The sequence below is a fragment of the Neltuma alba genome, unplaced genomic scaffold (genome assembly GCF_004799145.2).
Source record: "Neltuma alba isolate B1F8T4 unplaced genomic scaffold, ASM479914v2 tig00013724_pilon, whole genome shotgun sequence".
NCBI lineage: Eukaryota > Viridiplantae > Streptophyta > Magnoliopsida > Fabales > Fabaceae > Neltuma > Neltuma alba.
The window spans coordinates 23872-47228 of NW_021637874.1; the positions used below are offsets into that span (position 1 = coordinate 23872).

General features: G+C 34.6%; 1 protein-coding gene and 1 pseudogene across 1 annotated transcript; both read left to right on the forward strand.

Moving 5' to 3' along the window:
• Window positions 1-9573: 9573 nt before the first annotated feature.
• Window positions 9574-10269, forward strand: LOC114738926 (uncharacterized). Its single transcript, XM_028926987.1, has one exon. It carries the CDS (start codon window positions 9574-9576, stop codon window positions 10267-10269), a length of 696 nt encoding a protein of 231 aa, XP_028782820.1.
• A 7146-nt stretch (window positions 10270-17415) lies between these two features.
• LOC114738928 (carotenoid 9,10(9',10')-cleavage dioxygenase 1-like) lies at window positions 17416-23064 on the forward strand (annotated as a pseudogene).
• Window positions 23065-23357: the final 293 nt, after the last annotated feature.

A 23357-nucleotide genomic window follows, 5' to 3' on the forward strand; every position in this document is an offset into this window, starting at 1 on the left:
GAGTCTCTTCCATCATTTGGTTAAAAATTTTGGAGGGGAGGGAAGCCAAAATGTCCTCTCCTCTCCCCGCATTTTAGCTCCCCCCAAATTAGAAGTTTTTGGAGGGGAGTTAAATTTTTAGACTATCATATCCTTATAGTTTTTTTAATATTCCACTACTACCTATAAAATATATTATTATAATATTTATTTCACATAAAAATATATTATCCTAAGTAAAAAATAAAAACTATAAATTATTATAATTAAAAAATATATTATAACAAAAATTAATTAAAAATAAAAAATATTTAAATAAAAATTTATAATATTATAATATTATAAAATTAATTTTTTTTATAAATATATTATTTATTAAATATATTTTAAAGTCCAAAAAAAGGATAGCCTAAAGAGAATAAAATTTCATTTTTCTTAGAGCATATAAATTTGTTTATTTGATTATTTCAAATATATTATTATATTAATTAGAACAAACAAATTACTGTACTGATTTTTTAATACATATATTGACAAGATAAGACTGAATTTTTATTAAATTATATAATTTAAATTAAGATGTAAATTAATTTATATAATATATCGATAAAAAATATAAACTAATATGCAAGGATAAAATGGTAAATTGATTATTACTATCCCTCTCCTCCCCTTCTTGAACCAAATAAGGGATTATTAAATATCCTTCCCTTCCTTTCTTTTTAATCAAACCAAACAAGGTGAGGATAAAACCTCCCCTCCCTTCCCTCAAACCAAACAGGTCCTTAAAGTATCATCTCTATGATTTTTCTAGAGTATTTTTTGCTCTATTCAAATGAAAATATATCGAGCATTCTATATATGGTATTACAGAGTATCCATATCTCTATTCAATTTATTTGGGATAATCTAAGCCATTATATGGAAATAAATGATCCCTTACCGTCATTTTAAATTGGAGATTATTATTACTTTGTATTTTTACGCTATAATTTAATTTTGATATGAATATTATATCTTTCGAATTAAATGTAATTTGAGAAATTTGTTTTCCTCTATTCCTTAGTAACCTAACGGCACTATTTTTGATGAAATCTGAAGTTTCAATCGATATTTTTATACATCCCCATGACCTGACATCACTAATTTTGATGGAATCTAGAGTTTCAATAAATATTTATGATTACATATGGCTAATACCCAAATTGAGAATTTGAAGGAGTAATGGTTATAATATGACTAGAAGTCATATTCAAGCAAATAGCAAAATTTATTGTAGAGCCAAAAGGTCATAAGATATGAGGATAAACTTTTAAAAGGTTCAAATACTTACACTAGATAACAAAATTTGTTATAGAGCTAAAAGGCTACATGATATGAGGGTAAATCCTAAGAAAGCTCAATGTTAGTAAGAAATGTAAATCCAATTGATACTTATGGACTCTCTAAAAAACTATCGTCAGATTCATTATTGATATTGAAAATAGATTTATCTATATAAATTTGATTCTCTATCTCTTTGGAATTAAATGGTCATTAGTCGTGATACTCATGTTATTGTCAAAGGCCATACAACTTTGATTTTTTATGTTATGATCAGAAGCATACAGCTTTAAATTTCTATTTTATTAAATTGCTAGATGTCATATAGCTCCAATTTTCTACCTTATCTGGCTAAAAGCTATATATTTGATTTTCTTTTTTAATTTTAAGATTAAATGGCTAGAAGCTATATATATTTGATTTTTTGTGTTAAGATTAAATGGCCAGAAGCTATATATATGGAGTTTTATCTTATTAAATGGCTAGAAGCTAAATAATTTTGATGTTGAAAAGGATTACTATGTGATTTGTTTATAAAGAGAAATAAAATAAAATTTTAGTAATTAGACTTTTTGAAAACTATAAATAATATAGTCTAGAAAGTTAATGGTTCAAATACCTTGTATTACCATAAACTCTTGACTATAGTGAACGATGATGTGATATATTTGTTTAAGAGATTCTTGTTCATCAAATAAAGATATATGTATATGTATTATATTCCTTGCATTTATTAGACTTGTATTTATTTAAAGTCTTAGATTTATTTTTATGATTATAATTATCTCAATTTGATATCAATTGACTTAATATGTTAGAAAGCACAATAATTAAGTAGTTGGCAGTTATATTAAGGGTTAATATAAACTTTGGTTCCTTAAATTTGCTTTCAATTTGGTTTTAATCCCTCAAATTTTATACTATAGATTTTGGTCTTTCAAGTTTCTTTTCATTTAAAACATTAGTCCCTATAACCTAACAAAAACTTGGACCATTTTGCCTCTAGAAGGACTAAAACCTATATGGTTTGAAATTTAAGGGATCAAAACCAAAATGAGGACAAATTTAAGAGACCAAAAATTATATTAACATTTATATTAATTTCATATAACTCTAATTTATTGAGAAGAAATAGGACCCTACAATTGAGATTCATATTCTTAATATATAAGGTATGAGAATTTACCTTTTCTTATTATTTTGTATTCATATTTTAGATTTTATTAATTTAAAGTTTAAATTTTTATTCTTATATATTTGTAACATTCAATTTGATATATGTTAATATTATAATTTTATGTTATTAAATGGGTCTGCATTTTTTCCCAAAATTTTGAAAAATAAATTTCACTTAGAGACGCTATTTTAAAAAAAAAAAAAAACACTTTTTACCCATTTTTCTTTTTTGGATCTCTTCTCTTATTCTTTGGAGGGAAATTATAATTAAATATCCCATCATTCAAATTTATTTATTTTATTCAATTGAAAAGATATGAAAAGATTTTATAAAAAGATATCTTTTCTTTATAATTAGAATTTGGGAGAAAATATCAAAAAATAAATTAATTATCTTTTACTTATTATAATGGATTTCTCTTCACAATCCTCGCAAAACTTTTTTAGTTCATAAAGAATTTATTTATTTTTATTTATATGAGTAAGAATATAATAGTGAAAATCACATATTGATTGAGACTTTAGAAAGCAGAAGTGTTAGATTTAACAAACCCTAAACATTTGCTTAAATCTTAACTTAAGTAAGAGGTTGTGAATTTGACTCTTAGAGGGGGTGTGAATTTCTCCTATTGAGTGAAAAATAAAGATATAAGACTCAAGAAGAGCTATATCATGGTCTATTATCCCTATTAATGATTGAGAATAATATTACAATGAGTGAGTTTCTCCCATTGGGTGAAAAATAGAAATATAAAACTCCAGAAGAGCTATATTATGTTTTATTATCTCCATTGATGATTGAGAATAATACTATAATGCGTGAACTTCTCCTATCAAGTGACAGATGAAAATACAAAGCTCTAAAAGATCTATAACATGATTTATCATCTCCATTGATAAGTAGAAGTTTATCAATGTTTAAGAATAATTTACAATAAACCTGAAGTTTATCTGTTTATTGTTTAGCACGACCAGTTAGATCATTCCAGATCATAATAATACAAAATGTTATGAAGAACGTGCATTGAGATTTATATGCTGTTTGTTCTCCAAAAAATTAAATAAGAGAATATCACTAGCTGTGCTTGAAATCATATCCATACGCATACATAATGGATCAAGTTTATATATTGGCCTATTGAAACACCATGTGGACCAAATCAATACATTATGAAAGAAAGATCCATCTATATAATGGTCACATAGGTGATTATGATCAACTTGTAACATGAAGTTTGCAAATATGTACGAATAATTATATAGGGTGCATAAGTGTATAAGTCCTAGATTATGCAACCAATATGATTCCTGTTGAAATAGCTAGTGATTGTTCCTCAACTTATCAATAATTATATGTTTGGTAAAAGCCTTCATAAGTAACTAGTTCTAAGCTTATAAAAACAAAATTTTATTTTAACATTGAGATGATTGATTTTATATATTTTTGCACATAAATGTATCAAGGCAACAATGTATTGTGGATTCCCCCATTATAATAGGCTTTTGGTTAGGAGCCAAATATTTTCCATCTTAGAATGTGCAATATCTATTATTCCACCATACTAATACACATAGATAGATATTAAAAGTAAGTTGGGATTAATATTGAATAAGAACTTCCTTATTCTTATTTGTCTCTAAATGAAACAAAAATAATGTTTCTAAAGAAAACTTATAGATTTAGGAGACTTACACTACATGTTTCCAACATAAGAGGGAGAAAATGTATAGTTAGAAAATAAAACATATAAAATACATTTTTATTATCAAATGTAGATTCTCAAATATAGTAATATGAACTAGAAGTTCATGAAGTATTGCATTCATAAAATATTGCTAATATTTGTCAAATGTAATTACTGACCTAATGAGAATTTTTAATTCTCATATTCCAGCTAAAAGTGCTCCTATTTTTTATAAGACATGATAAAAGTATGAGAAAATGATCGGTTTCAAAAGAAAATAAAAAAGAGCAAATGATCAAGATAATCTTACTAATAAGGCATGAATTATAAAAGAGGTTGAAACATAACTATTTGACTCTTGAAGTTTAAATGTTTGAAAGCAATAAAGAGATCTCAATATGTTATGTCATAAAAGAAAAAAGGGACCAATAAAGAACTAAAGTTGTCAACAATAATTTTAGTGATGATATCATGTGATCAAATGAGAATATTATATATAAATTTGTCATGAGATGCAGACAGAAAAATAGTTAGCTAACAAAAAAGAAAAGACACGACATTATAACAGGAGATTTGTATATCTTTAGCCCAAACACTTGAAATGTAATATTAATATTATATAAATGGGCATTTGTACGAGAAAAGAGGAATATAATTTTGTGGTGAATTAAAATTTTTATATATCTTATCAATATGATAGTTTGATAATATACGAGAATATTTCATATGCGTCTAGGAAATATAGTAACTTACTATATGGTGAAATTTTATGTGAATCTCAGAAAAATTCAAATCTTTGAGTGAGTTCAAAATGATCTAATTTATGAATAAATTTCAATCACAATATATAAAAATTCCTGAAAGATTCAAGCTTTTAGAAGCATACAATTATGTTCTCAAGAATACCAATAGAGACATATATGGTACAACTGCTTAGTAAATATCGATTAAGGTGATGATATAAAAAATATTTCAAATTGCCTAGACATGAAAAGATCTGGAAATGGGCTTGTTCTCATTGCTATTTATGTTGATGATATAAATAGCATTAAAACTTATAAGAAGTTTATAAAAGCAGTGATTTTCTTAAAGAAAGAATTTGAAATGAAAGTTTTAGGAAGAATAAACATGGATAAGTTACAGCTACTATGTGGATAATTAAGCCACATCTATTATGTGCTCTGATAACTGTAAGATCTTTAAATGTGGATTAAAGATCCATTTAGATCTCTAGAAGGTGATGAATAAATACTTGGTCCAGAAGTACCATATTTTAGTGTCACTGGAGTGCATATATATATCTAGTCACACAAAACCCAATATATCATTTGTTAATTAGTATGATATAATTCTTTACTAACACAAAGACGATGGAGTGAAGTTAAGAACATTCTTCGTTACTTTAAGGGTATCGTGGATGTGATATTATTTTATCGAAAAGTACCCAAAACTAATCTTATTAGCTATGTAAATAAAGTATTATTGTTTGATCCTCATGTTGAGAGATCACAATATGATCCACATATGAGTAAACCATAAAAGGACTATTTGTCTCATGATTTTCAGAAGATTATGAAATTAATATATGATGTTTTTTTTAATCTTAATACAATATTTGAAAGATTTATTCGTTATAATAGACTTTGTAGGTTTGAAGATATCAATTGATATTGTCAAAAGGGGGAGTTGATACATGCTGTACTCTTTTTTTCTTGTCTATAGTTTTGTCCCACTGGGTTTTTCTAACGAGGTTTTTAATGAGGCAGCGTTATATAGTGTATTAATGAATAATGTACTCTTTTTCTTCCACTAGGTTTTTGTCCCATAGGGTTTTTCCTAGTTGAAATTTTTTAATGAGGCACGTTCATATATAATTGACGTCTAAGAAAGAGTATTATAAATGTAATAATATCTTTGTGGATGTTCATATATTTCCCATTATCTCTAATATCTTTTATAATCTCTAATATCTCTCATTATCTTTATATCCCACAATTATCTCATATTATTATGTAATTTGTAGATTCTGTAAAAAAATATAAAGCTGTGCCTATAAATAGAAACCATATATCATGTATTTAGTACCCTTAAATAGAATAAGAAATACGTACTCCCGTCTTCAATCAATTCTCTCTTATTGTCTACTCTTTTTTTAGTTTTATAACAAGACGTTATTAATCCTAAATTATTTTATGTTTTATTCTTTTAAGCAAACACTTGCTAAGTTCATAAATAAAGTGTGAACCTTTTTATTTCCTACAAAATATAAGATTTTCAGATTCAATTTAAACGGTTTAAACAAAGGATGACCATCATTTTATATGCTTTGACTTGAAATAAATAATGATGCAAATTGATATAAATTTCGCTTTACTTAATCTTGTAACTAATATTTACCAAATTTCATAGAAAAATATTTACCAAAAAAAAACTTGCAAATAATAAACCTCATTTTTCATATTATCCGTTAGCATATAACCAACTCAAATGTTTTTTTAATTAGAAAAATTTTATTATCCTCCATAGTCTATATTCACTCATCATGTAGAGTTTGTACTCTGAATCTCATATTAAACCCTAAACCCTAAGTCTTAAATTTCATATTAAAACTACAAAAATTAAAGGTGTTTGGTTTTATTGGACTACAAAACCCTGACTAGAAAATTTCCTATTTGGATATAGGGTTGCAGAATTTAAACTAAAAAGCAAAATAAATCTTTACATTTAAAAAAAAATAGACGAAACTTAATTTACGCACTATATAAATTCGAAAATAAAGTATACGTTTATCCTCTCTAAACTAAATAAACACAAAAATCAAATTTATATTCTTACAACTACTCAATTTTATCCTCATTTATAACTTTATATAAATATTCTTCTAATTAAAAAGAAGTCTAGCATATAAAAATATGTATTATATATTAGTTTCCTTTTTATCAATAAAATATATTTTAAATTTAATATACACACACATATATATACAGGGTAAGATGTAGATAATGTTAAGAAAAACAGCTAAGAAACATAATGCATATGCACGCATATGTCATTGAATTAGTAACATTTAAAAAAGGCCAAGATATTCGAAAACCCCATTTTATTTTTAAGTTTTTTTTAATTTGGCCAGCAAATTACTAAAAGGCATTGTTTAATATAAAACTCATTTTATAATAAAAATAGTAATACAAAGTAGATTTTATATTAAAGACAGAGGTAGTAAAATTCACATCTAACAACTTCTTCATGAGAATTTACTAAAACGCCCTAAATGCAAAAAATTATCTCTATCATTAAAATAAAGATTGGCAGTAAGTTTGAATAACAGAATTCAAATACCAGGAGGATAAGTTTCAATACAACTAATTATAAGAGTATGTTTTTTATGTTAAGCACAAATATATATATATATATTTATTAGATCCTGCATGGAGAGAATAGAAGGCGATGGGAACGTAGGCATTACGGCGGAGGAAGCGACCGACCTTGAGCGCAGCCGCAAGAAGGTTCGAATATGGCCTGGGGTGAAGGTCAACGAACGCTTGATCGTTCCAAGAGAAGAGCACTAGATGCTTGAGGATGGCATAGCCGACACTGCTGCTGAAGCCCATGATCCCCCTGACAGGACAAAACAGAGGACGTATAAACAGGCTTGTTCAAATGAGACGGTGACTAAGAAGGGAGGGGAGAAGGTGGAGGAGGAAAAATGGTGGTTAAACGATAGCTGGAAGACCCGTATAAGGGTAGAGCGTACGTCGAGGGGGCTGAACTGTAGGGAATTGAAAGACGACGCGCAGCGGAAAAACAACTCGAAATTTTAAAACTTTCAATCCCTTTCCGGATCTACCGATCGCGTTTAAGTCAGGTAGTAAGAAGCATTACCTTTAGGCGTTCGATTCCCTGGTGACTCGATGATTCGGCCGTTCAGGATGCTTCTGCTCGCCTCCTTTGTCGTTCGAAGTCGACAACTCCGGTCGGCTTCCTCTACCGGTATCCACACGAGTAGCCCTCAACCTCGAACGGCGTGCTAGCGCCTATGTCCGTCTAGGGTTTTAGGAATCCGCCCTCTCTTCTCTCTTAGGCCGTCTCTTATCTGTTGGTTCTCTCTTGCTTAAACCCTAGCTCCTCATACCAATATATAGGATGCTATATAGGTTTAATTAATAATATTTAATTTCGAAATTAACTCTAAATTAATTCCGAAATTAATACAATATCAAATATTGCCTAATCAGATAAGAGAACAATTAAATAAATATGGTTTAAATTAAATCCGTCTCACAGATTTAATTCTCCTATTTATTTAATAAAGAGATGACGGAATTAATTTGTATATATTTAATTTATCCTTATAAATTAAATCTAACAATTAATATCTTTTATATTTATATATATATATACGAATTTATATATATATATACACGTCGACCCTATATTATTCATTGAATCTGGACATATCTTAGATTCAATGAATCTGGACATCATAACTCGTGTCGGGCTATTTTGTGTGCGACCCTGTAGGCCCATATGAAGTTGGCAGTGAGCCATTAACTATAATGACCCACAAGTCGTAAGCGGTCTCTAGCAAGACATCACGACTACCCAAATCATACGAGGATCATTGAACGATGCAACCTTTCATACAACCATATCACGTCCCTTTTGTCTCACGACATTTTGGTCATGGATGAGGCATGGAGAACGTCATCCTCCTATCCATGACCGTTACTTTCTCGATCCCTGAGTAGTCTGAGTATAGAAATGGAACTACCTTTCCATTATAGTATGGCCATACATTTCTCAGACTCACTCATCGAGGGGCCCAGTAATGTCTCTCTACGAATGTGAGGGACAAATTCCATCTTGACCATTCACATTCCTACGCATGAAAAACCACTAAGCCTGAACATAGTCTTTATGATCACTTGGTCAAAAGTGACTTTTGACTAGGTCAAAGCTAAGCGTTTCTCATGTATGAATCCATGATGATCTCAGGTCAAAGGGCACAGTGACATGGTTTGTATATGAGAGAAGCTTATGACTTAACCCATGCAGCTCTCTCATAGCAGGTCGGTCCAACACCTTGTACTCTTACATGTGCCTATGACTTTAATTTATATCTCTATATATCTTTAAAGTCATACTGGTCTTATTTCATCTTTGCTCCCACATAGATGACCGACCAGGGACATTTAGGATAAACCATGAGTTATCCAAGGATAGTTATCACAGTAAACATGCAAATAATATGATAACGTAATTAATAAACTCATAAATTAACAATGTTCAAAACATAATGATTGGCCCCTAGGGCACAATTTCCAACATGAATATCATTCTCCTTCTTGAGTTCAAAGCTGCCTTGGCTGAAAAATAGAGCTCTACCTTGATTATTATGGTTTTGGGGAGGATGGTCCGTGAAGAGGCTCTCGGGGGGAAACTGAAGCAACTCTGGGGGGATGTCGATGTCATTGGTATTGGTTCAGGATTCTTTCTAGCAAAATGCGGCAATCAAAAGGCCTACGATCTGGCGCTAATAGGAGGACCCTGGCTCATATACGACCACTATATAAGTGTGCAGCCATGGAAGGAGGATTTTGACCTTGATGAGGAGGAAGTTACGTCCATTGCGGCCTGGATTAGAATCGCGAAGTTACCGATGGATTATTATGATGAAGGCATCATACATGTTATAGGAAATCAAATAGGATATGTGCTGAAAATTGATAAGATTACGACAAGTGGAGCCAAGGGACGATTTGCCAGAGTCTGTGTCTACTTAGATCTGAAACAGCCACTGCAACCAGTGATCTTGGTGAATGTGAAAGAGAAGAAGGTGGAGTATGAGTGGCTGCACCGGATCTGTTTTAATTGTGGTAAGTATGGTCATGACACTGATTATTGTTCGGAAGGGAGGAAGAGAGGCAAGAAAGGGGGCAAAGGCATGGAGAGAGGGGTGCAACTTGAAAGTTCTCTGTCAGTTCCTGGCGAACCTACCTACGGAGGCTGGATGGTGGTGCAGCAGTCGTGGAAGGGGAAGAGGGTGCCTAGCCCAGAAGGGAAGGGGAGAGAATCACGCAATCATAGCAACGAGAATCATGGGTAGCAATCAGGGTCGAGATTTTCGATGTTAGTGAATGAAGAATCTGAGGAAATAAATGCGAAAGAAACATTAAACAGTACTAACGAGCTAGCTGCCAAACTGACACGCAAGGGAGGGATACCGATGGAAAGTAAGAAAGTGCAACCTCAGAAAAGTGCCAACGGTCAGGGTACTAAGAAGGATGGTCAAGCAGGTAAAAAAAATGACGATAGCCAGCCCAATGGAGGCTTATGGACGAGTTAAGGAGAGATTGGGCCTGGGTCGAATAAGTGAGCATCTGGTCTTGACAACCAGTGCGGGAGTGATGGAAGTAGATAGTGGGCCTGATCAAGTTGAGTCAAATGCCTTGAGCATTGTTCCTTATCAGCCTACTGAACGAGAGGTGGACATGGGATTGGATGTGGACCTTCTTGACCCCAAAGCTTCTCGACAAGCCGCTTATGTGGTAAGAACGAACCCTATGTCAGACACGCTGGAGAGGAGTGGGGTTATGGTACGAGACGGTGGGCCGATGGGGGGAGCCTAACCTCAGTGTTAACAAGTTTTTTAATCCCAGCTAGTTTTTCCCATGCTTAATATGCTTGTTTGGAATTCCATAGGTTCGGGGAAAAAACACTTCACGCAGCTTGTGAATGAGCGCCGTATGAGGCATAATTTGCAGTTTCTGGCCATCTTAGAACCAAGACAGAAGGGGGAGAAGGCACTTCACCTAGCCAGATGAGTTGGTTTTGATGAGGTGGCAGTGTTGGAATGCGATGGGTACAGTGGGGGAATCTGGTGTTTTTGGAAGCAGGAAGTCAATTTCTGTGTAGTATCTAAACATGATCAGGTCTTGCATGGGACGATGAATTAATGGAGGGCAAGACGAGTGGGCTCTCTCCATTATATATGGACATCCGAATGCAGTTAGACAATGTATGCTTTGGAACTGTCTATCAGATATTGCTGCTTCTGTCTCTATAATATGGTGCATATATGGGGACTTCAACGCGATACTTAGACAAGAGGATAGGATCTTTGTTTTTAAGAGGGGGACAGAGCCCGCCAGGAACTTTGGTGCGTGGTTCTCGAATCAGCGGTTGATGGATGTGGAGTTTTCCGGGCCGAAGTTCACTTGGAGTCGGGGTGAAAGTTGTAGCAGGATTGATAGAGTTTTGGCGAATCCGGAATGGTTGGACACTTATCAAAATGCCACGGTGACTCACCTCCCCTGCTATTGTTCAGACCACTCTCTGCTCTTAATACATCTGAATGGCTGTCATCGAGAGCCTAGAACAGAATGACAGTTTAGATTCTTCGCACCTTGGGTCTCGCATGAATCTTTTCCTGAGTGTGTTCGAATCTGCTGGGTTGGTTCAAGAGGGTGGAGTGAAAATGTTGAAGTTTTCCAAAGGAATGTTTTGAAATGGAATAAGGAGGTGTTTGGGGACATTAATAAGAAAAAGTAGTCTTTGTTGTGGGAGATGGAACGTCTAAATGGGGCCAGTGTGCCAGCTACGGTGAAGCAACGACAGCTGAGGAAGCTATGGGAGGATTTAGAGACTATTCTCCTACAGGAAGAAGTGATGTGGTTGCAACGATCCCGATGCAATTGGTATATTGAAGGTGATCGAAACACAAAGTTCTTTCATGCAATGACAAACAGTAGAAGGCGCAGGAAACGTATCAAAGCTCTAAAAGGGGAGGATGTGGTGAGTGGCTCTATGAACAGGAGGATATTAGGCGTTGCAGGACCAAGTTCTTCAAAGCTTTATACACAGCGGGAGAAGAACGTGGTGACAACATTAGATTTGGACTAGGATTCCCTCGCATCGATGAAGATATGTTGGATACACCGGGGAGGGATCTAAGTGGTGTTGAGATTAAGCAAGCAGTCTTTGTGATGGGCCCACTCAAAGCCCCAGGGCCCGATGGGTTGAACCCACTGTTCTTCTAAAGCCAATGGAATGTGGTCAGACCTTATATTGCAGACATGGTATGTAGTATGTTCACACTTCCTCTAAAGATTCAAGAAGTAAATGGCACAAACATTGTACTCATTCCAAAGGTGGACTGTCCAGAGACGATTTGGGAATTTCGACCAATAAGCTTATGTAATGTTATATACAAAGTGCTAACGAAGTCTCTCTCTACATGACTATGACGGATTATGCCACAGGTGGTTTCCCCAAACCAGTGTAGTTTTGTTCTAGGTAGGCAGGGTGTAGATAATGTCGTTCTAGCTCAAGAAATCTTTCATTCCATGAAAAGTAAGAAAGGACAGAAAGGGTTTATGGCCATCAAGATCAACCTGGGGAAAGCTTATGACTAGGTAAAGTGGTCTTTTGTGCTTAAGTGTCTCAAAGAGATTGGAATACCAAAGCAAGTCCAACGGGTTATTGAAATGTGCCTCAACCCTTCGAGAGGGCTCAGACAATGAGACCCAATGTCACCATATCTCTTTGTGCTTGTGATGGAGAAGCTGACGCATCTTATTCAATCTGAGGTGGAAGAGTCTAACTGGTTGCCGTTCCGGTTAAGGAAAAATGGCACGCCAGTCTCCCATTTGTTCTTTGCGGATGACCTCTTCTTATTTGCGAAAGCATCGCTTGAGCAAGCAGGGTTGATCAAGGCTTGCTTAGATGATTTTTGCACTGCTTCTGGTGAAAAGGTTAATGAGTCTAAATCTAGAATCCTCTTCTCTTCAAATGTTAACCATAACAGAGCTAGTGAGATTAGTAATTTTTTGGGTTTCACCCTGTCAGCAGATCTCAGAAAATACCTGGGTGTTCCCATTCACTATAAGAGTCTCCAAATCTACGTACCAGTATATTTTGGACAAAATGGATAAACGTCTATCTAGTTGGAAGTCGCTCTCACTATCCTTTGCTGCTCGCTCGATGCTGGTGTCCTCTGTGATGACAGCGATTCCCTCGTACGATATGCAGTCAGCCCTGCTACCCGCCTCTGTTTGCGGGACATCGATAAGAAGTGTAGAAAGTTCTTGTGGGGGGGGCAACGGGGAATAACAAAACTCATCTGGTCTCCTGAGATAAGGTTTGTAGGAAGAAGGAGGAGGGTGGACTGGGTATGAGAAGTGCGCCTCTGCAAAATAGGGCATTCATGATAAGTTAGGTTGGGCGATGGTAACAAAAAGAGATACTTTATGGGTCAAGTTCATGCTGGAAAAATACCGATGTGGTAATGATATTCTGCCCCGAATGGATTCTAAGCAAGCAGCCTCGACCGCTTGGAGAGGCATGAAGTCAAGTTGGAATGCAGTAGTGTCGGGCATTAAATGGAAGGTGGGAAATGGGCGCAACATAAGGTTCTGGCAAGATTATTGGTGCCCGGGGTTTGAGTGCCTTCGTGCTGTTGCTACAGGTATGGTACCTGAGGATGAACGGGAGTTCAAGATCTCGCACTATGTGGATGAACGTGGTTACTGGAAGACATCTTTACTTGCTACCTATCTGCCCGACCCAGTGCTATCGCCAGTTTGTCGGGTACGCGTTGATAGTTCACAAGAGGACGAACCTCAGTGGCGTTGGTCACCGTCAGGTGCGTTCTCTACTCGGTCAGCGTATGATAGTCTGCGACTGACTCGGGATAGGTCCTCAAAGTGGTTATAGAGAAGTATTTGGAAGCTGAGGGTCCCATAGCGATGCCGTACTTTTCTCTGGCTGTGCTCTCAGAATCGCCTGCTTACGAACGAAACTAGGTACAAAAGGGATATGCCCAGATACACCAGAATCAACTTTGCATGTGTTACGTGACTGCATGGTGGCTTGCAAGGTCTGGTTAAGGCTGATTCCTACCAATTATGTATCTACTTTCTTCTCCTTTCACGAAACGAAGAACTGGGTCAGTTGGAACCTACGACAAAAGTTTGAGGTGGCGGGGGTTTGTTGGAGTGTGTGCTTTGGTTGAGCTTGCAGACAATTATGGCTACAACGCAACTTGAAAGTGTTTCAGAATGTTCCGGCATCTTCGGAGGTTGTCATAGCACAAGTACAAGCCTGCGCGAGGTGGGGTACTGGCTACATATGTCATAAGGGCGGTGCTTTGAAGGGCGGGGAAGTGTGGGAACCTCCTTCACTTGACTCTGTTAAGTTTAACGTTGACGGTGCAGCAACGGTTGACGGGACAGGTGCTGCTTGTGGCGGGCTAATAAGAAATCATCGTGGAGAGGTACTAGGAGGGTTCTTGTTTAATATGGGGGAGGGGAATAGTTTCGAGGCTGAAGCTTGGGCAGTTCTATGGGGCTTGAAGGTGGCGTGGGACAATGGATACAAGGCCGTAGTGATAGAATCTGATTGTCTTGAGTTGGTTGATCACATTCACTTAAGTGGCTTGACTGGGGACGACGACGATGGCATGGTTACAGAGATCCTTGGATGCATGGCTCGTGACTGGGACGCATCAGTGACCTGGTGCAGCAGGGAGAGGAACCTTGCTGCAGATGTGCTAGCAAAGGAGGCGCTGCACTTGCCACGTGGCTTCACTTACTTTAGCTTACCACTGCCATGTGTCTGTCGATTTGTGAGGCGTGATGCTCAGCATGCTGGGCTAGATGTTTAGTCCTGGGTATACTCATCAAAAAAAAAAGAAAAAAAGAATTCAAATACCAGGTACTAGAACGTTCTCCTCACATAAATTTTTAATGATAGAGATAGTTTTATGTGAGCCTTATATATTCATCATTTTTCAATTCTGACTCTATCCAGAAGGATGCATATAGTTGAGGTATTTTCCCCTTTGTTACCATTTACTGATTTGCTCATGCTTGTCAAGAATTCTTGCTGTGTTATTCCAGCCATATGGGTGCTTAATACTGGAGTACTAACTTGCTTGTTTTACTTTCAAAGTTGTGTCAAAACTCAAAAATACTGCCTATGAGAGTATGGTATTATGTCATAGCTCTTTATTTACTGTGAGAATTTTTTTTTCTGGGCTAAAGGCCTCACATTATGCTTTTTATAAGTGGTAGGTCGCAAATCCAATCTTACTTGTAATTTTAGGTTATTACTGCTAAACTTTTTAATTAAAAAAAGATAATTTTTTTGGAAACTAATTTGCGGACATTAATAAATAATTTTTTGAGTTAGTTATTTATAATAAATATATATTGATATATGCATTTGAAATTGTCCTTGATAGAATTCTCTTGATATTTACCACCGATAAAAATATTTTGAAAAAAATTATTATAAATTTAAAATATAAAGTAAAATGAGATATCCACAACACATAATTGTGTTCTTTCGTTATGTTTTTTTTGTTCCCACCAGCTCATAGTATTTCTTCCAATCATCTCAAACTTCTAATAAATATGGAAAGCAAAATTAAAAAGAACGTTAAACAGAATTAACCAATATTTAAGTATGTTTTAACAAATCCATCCCAAAACTCCCAATACAACCCGGATTTAGCGTTCTACTTCTGAACAGCTACTGGGTTTATCCTCTGCAATTAGTAGGTGAGTTTTACCTTTTTCTCCCCACATTAAGAAATACATATTGAAATATGATCTGTCTCGAATCATATAGTCATCCGTACTAATTTGGTAAATTAAAAATATTACTTAAATTAATTAATACTACTTTCAGTCCTTAATATAAGAACTAATTTGACTTTTAATTTCGTTCTAAATATAAAACCCAAGTCTAGTTTGTTTCTAATATTTATCTATTTTGTCCTCAAGTAATTTCCATAGCATTTGCATATGTCAAATAGTTAGTATCCATGAGTAATTCAAATACAATGATTAATAAGAGTATTTTAGGGAAGACAACATTTATATATTATAAATAACTAACATAACTAATTTTCTTCATCTCTTCAAATTAATCAACTGGGTCTTATATTAAAGATCGGAGCTGGTATGATATGTTTTTTCCTTTTAAAATATTCTAAGCATCTTTCTTATTTTTTTTTTCTTCCATCTTCTACTTGATTATTATTGAGAGAATATCAATAAGACTAATTTAAAAAAAAAATCAATAAGCATATGAAATAGATTTTATATATAAGATCAACATCGATTTTCTAATAAGATTATATACTACTTTTAATTCTAATAAAATTTTATAATTAGGATAAGAGATATAATTAAGTACTGGACACGAACGGTAGATTCTAGTCACGGGATGTGTGAACGTGCTTTGTCCAGAAGTTTCCTTTTCTGTCCAACCGTCATGGGCAGGAGGTATTAATTTGATGAGTTAGGCGGACTTTGGATAGCCATCAAATTATAATTTTAAAGTATTTTTATAATATATAAAATAAATAAATAAAATAAAATAAAAATAAAAATAAATTATGATTTTAAAAATATTTTTATAATATAAAAAATAAATATATGAAGTAAAAATAAAAATACTTTTAAGTTATCCCAACATCCTTCTAATACGATATTACTTTAATAATTTTGAAGAAAATTACCTGAATTTTCACTTTAAATGCAAAATGCTCGGGATGACTTCAAAATGGGAGGGTGTGTGTGCAATAAGTGGACACTATACCGGAAAGTTACTTTAAAACCATGATGTGAATCTTCTACCCAATCGGTCCGCATTCAGTGCTCATCAGGATGCTCATCACCTGATGAGCAATCTGAGCCGTCCAGATCTAATATAGACGGTTCAGATTTGATATTTTTAAATAATTATTTAAAAATAAAAAAATTATATTTTTAAAGAATAATAATTAAGATATTATCTTTATTTTTTATTCTATATCTATTAAATTAATTATTTTAAAAAAATAAAAATAAAATTAAAATTAAATCTGGACCTTCCAGATCTAATCTGAACGGTCCAGATCTGATAAGCATTGGGTGCTCATCAAAACTGATGAGCACCCAATGCAAATCCCTACCCAATTGCCCACTATTTTGTTTTCTCAGCCACGCAACAGGTTTGTTTTCTCAGCAATGATGACACAAAATGCGATATGCTAAGAATGCACTGATACAGTTAAAAGTTTTCTGCGTGATCATAAATTTGTGTGACCAATCACGCCCAGAAATCGTGGCTCACGGTCACCATTCACCGTTGTACTCATTCGATAAAGAATCTTCTTCTTGGGAAGAAATAGTATCTGTCAAAATTGTCGTCTTTTTCCCACTATGTCAACACCAACGTACACTTCAGAGTTTTGCTTCAATCTTTTCTCTTTGGTAATAACGTGGCAGAAGCATAACCAACAATGCCATCACTGAAGCACTGAACCATCCACCACGAATCAATTGATAATTCCACACTTGATCGTATAAAGGTCTTTCTTCCTCACCTCTCAGTGACCGACCCATTTTCACAGCCACAGAGGGAGGGAGGAAGGAAGACAGAGAGAGTAACAAAATGGCGGGTGATAAGAATATTAACGGCGACGGCGAAGCAGCTGGACACGGCATAGTGAAGGTGGACCCCAAGCCTTACAGTGGATTTACTTCCAAAGCGATTGATCTCTTGGAGAAACTGGTGGTTAGGTTCATGTATGATTACACTAAGCCACATCACTGGCTCTCTGGTAATTTCGCTGCCGTTCCGGACGAGACGCCTCCCACTAAGCATCTCCCAGTAGAAGGCTATCTCCCGGTGAGTACAAATTCCAGTCGGGTCTTGTATTACACAGTGTTACTGTTATTGAGTTATTCGCGTATTTGTTTCATGTGGTCCGTTGTATAATATGACGTGCCTTTGCTTGCTGCATTGGATAACCGAGGCAGGGAAAGAACGTGAGCGATGGAAAAACAAAGATTAATTAATTGAGTTCTTATGTAATATTTTATTTCGTTGTTCAGCTGACTGAGAGAAATTTTGATTATTAAAAATTGACTGAGTTGCTGTTTCCAACGTTTCGAATTATTAATTGCTACTACTCGTTATTCCCCCCTAGCGAGCAAGAACTTCTACAGTTTCATTGTATACTACTCGTTTACGTATGGATGTTTAGCCTGAGAAGGTTCAATTATTGATTGTCGAGCTGAACGTTGGTGAATTCTCATGATAACGAGAATACTAATTGAAGATTCAAGTAGTTTGCTTGCCTCGAAATGAAAATGATTGTAGCATAAACGTAGCTGAGGATTGGCAATAAGACGGTCTTTACTGCTTAATACTATTTCTTTGCTTGATAGGTTTGAAAGAGCAAGCTGGAATTACTTCGAAGACATTATTGATATTTTCTTTTTGGTTAACACATGAATGATATTTGTTCATACATGGCATGGAAAATATCGAATAATTTACAAAGATGAAATTATCGAAAGACTTGCAAGTGTAAACTAAAAGCATTGCATGGTTCATTCATGTGGAATCCGGTAGCTAACATGAGAATCCAACCAGCTGTTAAGAGGCTGTCTTACTGACTTGTTCTCCGCATGGCTTCACCTCAATGTTTCTTTCAATGGCATGCGTCTCGTGGTTATAAGAATGCTGAAAGCCTCTAGATTTGCCCAGATTTATGAGGGTTGGCTTGTTCCAACTCATTAGCAACTTGTATTATTCCGACCTCTGCCCCAGTTCTTGTTCTTGGTCGTTTTCAGTTTTCTCCAATTGCCTCGACAATGGATAATCATGTTATCTTTATTGCTTAATTTCTGGATTGCATTTGAGTGACTAAAAATGTTTCCAGCAATACGCTCTGCCTCTGATGACATGCCAGTGAATTTCAGGATTGTTTAAATGGAGAGTTTGTCAGGGTGGGACCTAATCCTAAGTTTGCTCCTGTGGCTGGATATCACTGGTAATGTTTTGTTTTTGAGCATTGAACCATATATTGTCAGTTGGGATATATTGCACAGATGTAGGTGGAAAATACATATGCTAGTGTTCCATATATGCTACCTGAATGATTTCTTTCTTTCTTTCTTTTCTTTTCCTTTCTTTTACCCCTCCACTGTGACTCTTTTGAGGGCAGAAACGGGATTACCATGGAACTATTTAGTTTGTCTCAATGAAAATATTTATTCTGAATCTGGAGTTTTATGTTTATACCTCGTTTCTTCCCTTTCGTTTGCAGGTTTGATGGAGATGGGTATGTGATTCTCTTCTCATACTCAAACTTAGGTTTTTTATCAGTTCGTTGAAGAATTATGTTTTCATGATACCAGTATTGTCACATTTGATCTACAGCAGGAAAGACCAATAGCTTTATTTGCCGAATCTCTATACTGCAATAGCTAAGGGATACTTCTGACACGTAAACCTCAATCATCATTTCATGTTTATGGGAGTTAATGCTTTATTTTACAGCTAACTGAATTACCAGTGTTCAGCAACATCTATAAGATATGTATAAAATAATTTAGAATTTCTAGAACTTTTTTTGTATTATTGATCATGGTGTAATCGCTTATGATTTCGCTAATTCAGTTTGAATTGCATTATTTAATTCTCCGGGAAGTAAAAACTCGTATTCTTCACTGCACCTTAGGTTTTGCCCCTTTCTATTACCCACTTGCTTTATTCCACCTAAGGTATTCATTGAGTTCTGATATTAACTCCTTTTTGCTTTGCTGGAGGTAAATTTAGCCCTGATTAATGAATAGAATTGTAGGAGACGATATTCTTAATAAGTACTAATAAGGATTCAGTTTTTCTGTGAGAATTTGACTATCTGGGACATTTCCAGTCGTCAAAATTCAAAGAAATGATTCGTTCTTACATGCTATAACATGTAAAAAGATTTCACTTAGTCACTGGCTTGTGCTTTCCTGGGCTGTGTGAAAGCCACAGTAGTCATTTTTTTTGGGGGAAATCATCTCTTTCCTTTCTTTCTTTGTTTTTTGTTTAATAACTTGTTCACTTTTTTGAAACTGCGTGGGATTTTCCTTCGGGTGTGTTACTTAAAGCAGTGTCAAGTTCCAGTGACTGAATCTGCTGAACGGACTTCTGTTAGCTAGACTTAATTTCTTGAATTAATTAGCTGTTCTAGCTGCACATCCACTTTTGAAAGTGAGCAGGTCATTGTATGGTTAATGTTGTATTCATATCTTCTTAACCCTTGAGTAGTCGACAGTGTTGTTTAGAATTTCTTTTGGTATTTGGTCCACCCATTCTGATTCATATATCACCGAATTGCAGAATGATCCATGGCTTGCGTATCAAAGATGGAAAAGCGACATATGTTTCCCGATTTGTGAAAACATCTCGTCTTAAGCAAGAAGAATATTTGGAGGTTCTAAGTTTATGAAGGTATGGCAATAAATTATGTTCATGAAGATTTTAAATTTTAAACGTTGTTGTGTATCCTGTTTCCTGAAGTGTGTGAAAAGTGAGTGGCTGTTTTGAAGTGCACAAACACTTATTGCAGGACAAGGGAAAGGAGAGAGAAAGAATAGGGGGAGAGTTTAGAGACATAAAAGGGGAGAAAGGAAATTCAGTAAAATTCTCAATATTATTCAAGTATGATAAATATGTTGATTCAAGGTAACTAGCAATACTTCAAAGGCAAGCCCAACTTAGGAATGAACTAATATCCTAAATCATTATAAACTAAAAAGATCTTGGTACATTAAAACGCTCTAACATCTCAAATTACTATCAAATATGGTGCCTCAATTACTGATGATCGTTGATGCAAGATATGTACTTGTACCATTCACTTGTAGGATTTACAGGACTAGTTATTTGGGTTCATGGTAAAATGTGTGTGTTATTTGAAGAGTGACATTAAGCGACCAACTGTTATCACTTTTATGGTGTATTTTAACTAATTTATCGGCGCACTCATTCATGTGCTGCTTTTAATCACTGAAGTCTTTGACCTTTGTGATCTTCATACCATTCAAGTCTTTAATTGCTTCTAAATTCAAATTACGCCTGTGTATGTAGAGTTAAGTTAACAAACACTGATCTAGTGTTTCAGGAGAGGCTTAGAGAGTTAACATGAATCTATTTAAAAATGTGGAGTAGAGTTTCGTGATCACCTCCATGTCACATGATTTTACTATACTTATTATCTGTCTTTCACTTCCTTATATGCCCTCATTTGCATCTTTTGCCAGTTCTGGTAATTGTTCTTTCTTCTCTTTCTTTTATTTATTTATTGTTTTGGAGGTAAAACACTGTTGTTCTTTTGGTGTATTGAAGAGTGTAAACCTTAGCTGTGTCAGAACTTAAACCCCCTTCCAAAATGAAAGTTAAAATGGAATTTAGTGAAAGATTACGTACTATTGATATGGATGTTTGTTTTAGATTCCCAGCTGTAACATCTTTTCACGTCATTTTTCAGATTGGAGATCTTAAAGGTTTTTTTGGACTTATAATGGTTAACATGCAAATGCTAAGAGCTAATTGAAAGTACTAGATATGTCTTATGGACATGGAACAGGTAACTCTGGCTGTCTAACATCTTTTAAAATTCAATGTCCGGTGGAACGGTCATAAATCTGCTTAAGTGTTTCTGTTATAATTTCAGTGTTTCTTAACATATTCCTTATTTGAGGATTGTATAAGTGTTAAATTATGTATGGGTCCCTCTTCAGTGTGGATGCTATAGAAAGTATAGTATATGCATATTATACACCTGTTGAGCGTTCCTTCATTAGATTGTTCTCATATTGTTCCAGCTAACACAGCTCTTGTATATCACCATGGAAGCTTCTAGCACTCTCTGAAGGAGATAAACCTTGTGAGTACAACTTCTATCTGTTAATTTTCTGAGAAGCATATAGATGCTGATTTTATCTGAAATTTCATTGAATAAAAGCAGGGATTGAAAAGATTGATTGGGTGTCTCTTTATGCCAACTTAATTTAGGTTTTATAGGGTTCTTTCTCTCTTGAGGGATTAAACTAATTAATGTTTATTTGATTTCTTCCAAAGTGGGACTGAAGTTATTTATTCATTTATTCTTGGCAGATGCCGTTAAAGTTTTTGAAGATGGGGATTTGCAAACTCTTGGCCTACTGGACTATGACAAGAGATTGAACCATTCCTTCACTGCTCATCCAAAAGTTGACCCGTTTACTGGTAAATTCATCATTGAATTATATATTTTCGGTCTGATTTGGTGAAATAATTTTCACCAAACAATAATTTTCCTGCATGCAGGTGAGATGTTCACATTTGGCTATTCACATACGCCACCATATATAACTTACAGAGTAATCTCAAAGGACGGATATATGCATGATCCTGTACCTATAACAATATCAGAGCCCATCATGATGCATGATTTCGCCATCACAGAGAATTATGCATAATATTGGATCTTCCTTTGTATTTTAGACCAAAGGTACTGCAGCTTTTTCACTTTTATAATTTATCATGGATGGTGATGCAGAAATCGAGTCTTCCATATTTCTCTCATCTACTAGGTATCAAAATAAAAAAGCGTTTGCCATGTACTTTGGTGAAATAGCTTTAAATAAAACATCTATGATAGTATGACGCTAAGAAGGATCTCCAGCACGAATTTTACTTTTACAGATAACATAATCAGATCATTATTGTTTATCTTAATTCAAAGTACGAACTATTAAGTGGTGTGTGAAGAATAAAGATCTTAAATGTTGATGATCTTCTTCTGCATCTTTTGTTTTGTTTCTGTTAAGTACCAATTGAGGTAGTTTATAAAACTTGGTTTGTTGAATGAAATATACTTTTTCAGGAAATGGTGAAGGAGAAAAAAATGATATTCTCGTTTGATTCAACCAAAAAAGCTCGTTTTGGGGTACTGCCTCGATATGCCAAGAATGAGATGCAAATTAGATGGTTTGAGCTTCCAAACTGCTTCATATTTCACAATGGTGTGTTTATTTGTCCCTGTTTCTCCTTGACAAAAATTCTTGATTGACGTCCTGTGATTATGATTCAGTAAAATTATCAATAAATGTTGAGTGCATTGCAACAGCATTTAAGTTCTGGCTCAAGCATGATGGATTCTCCCGTCAAGCCTGTAGGCTGTGTCAATTGATGGATAGCTATGTGGAAGTTTAACATTTCTTGCAATAATATGCTTAGCACTGTTATGAGAAGAGGAGAAATGTCATATGGATTGAGGCCGTCATAATTATTGGCTTTTAGACATCTTTGTGTATACGAAACAGGCTTGTACTGAGGACATATACCATCACATGTGAAACATCATTAGCTATGAAACTT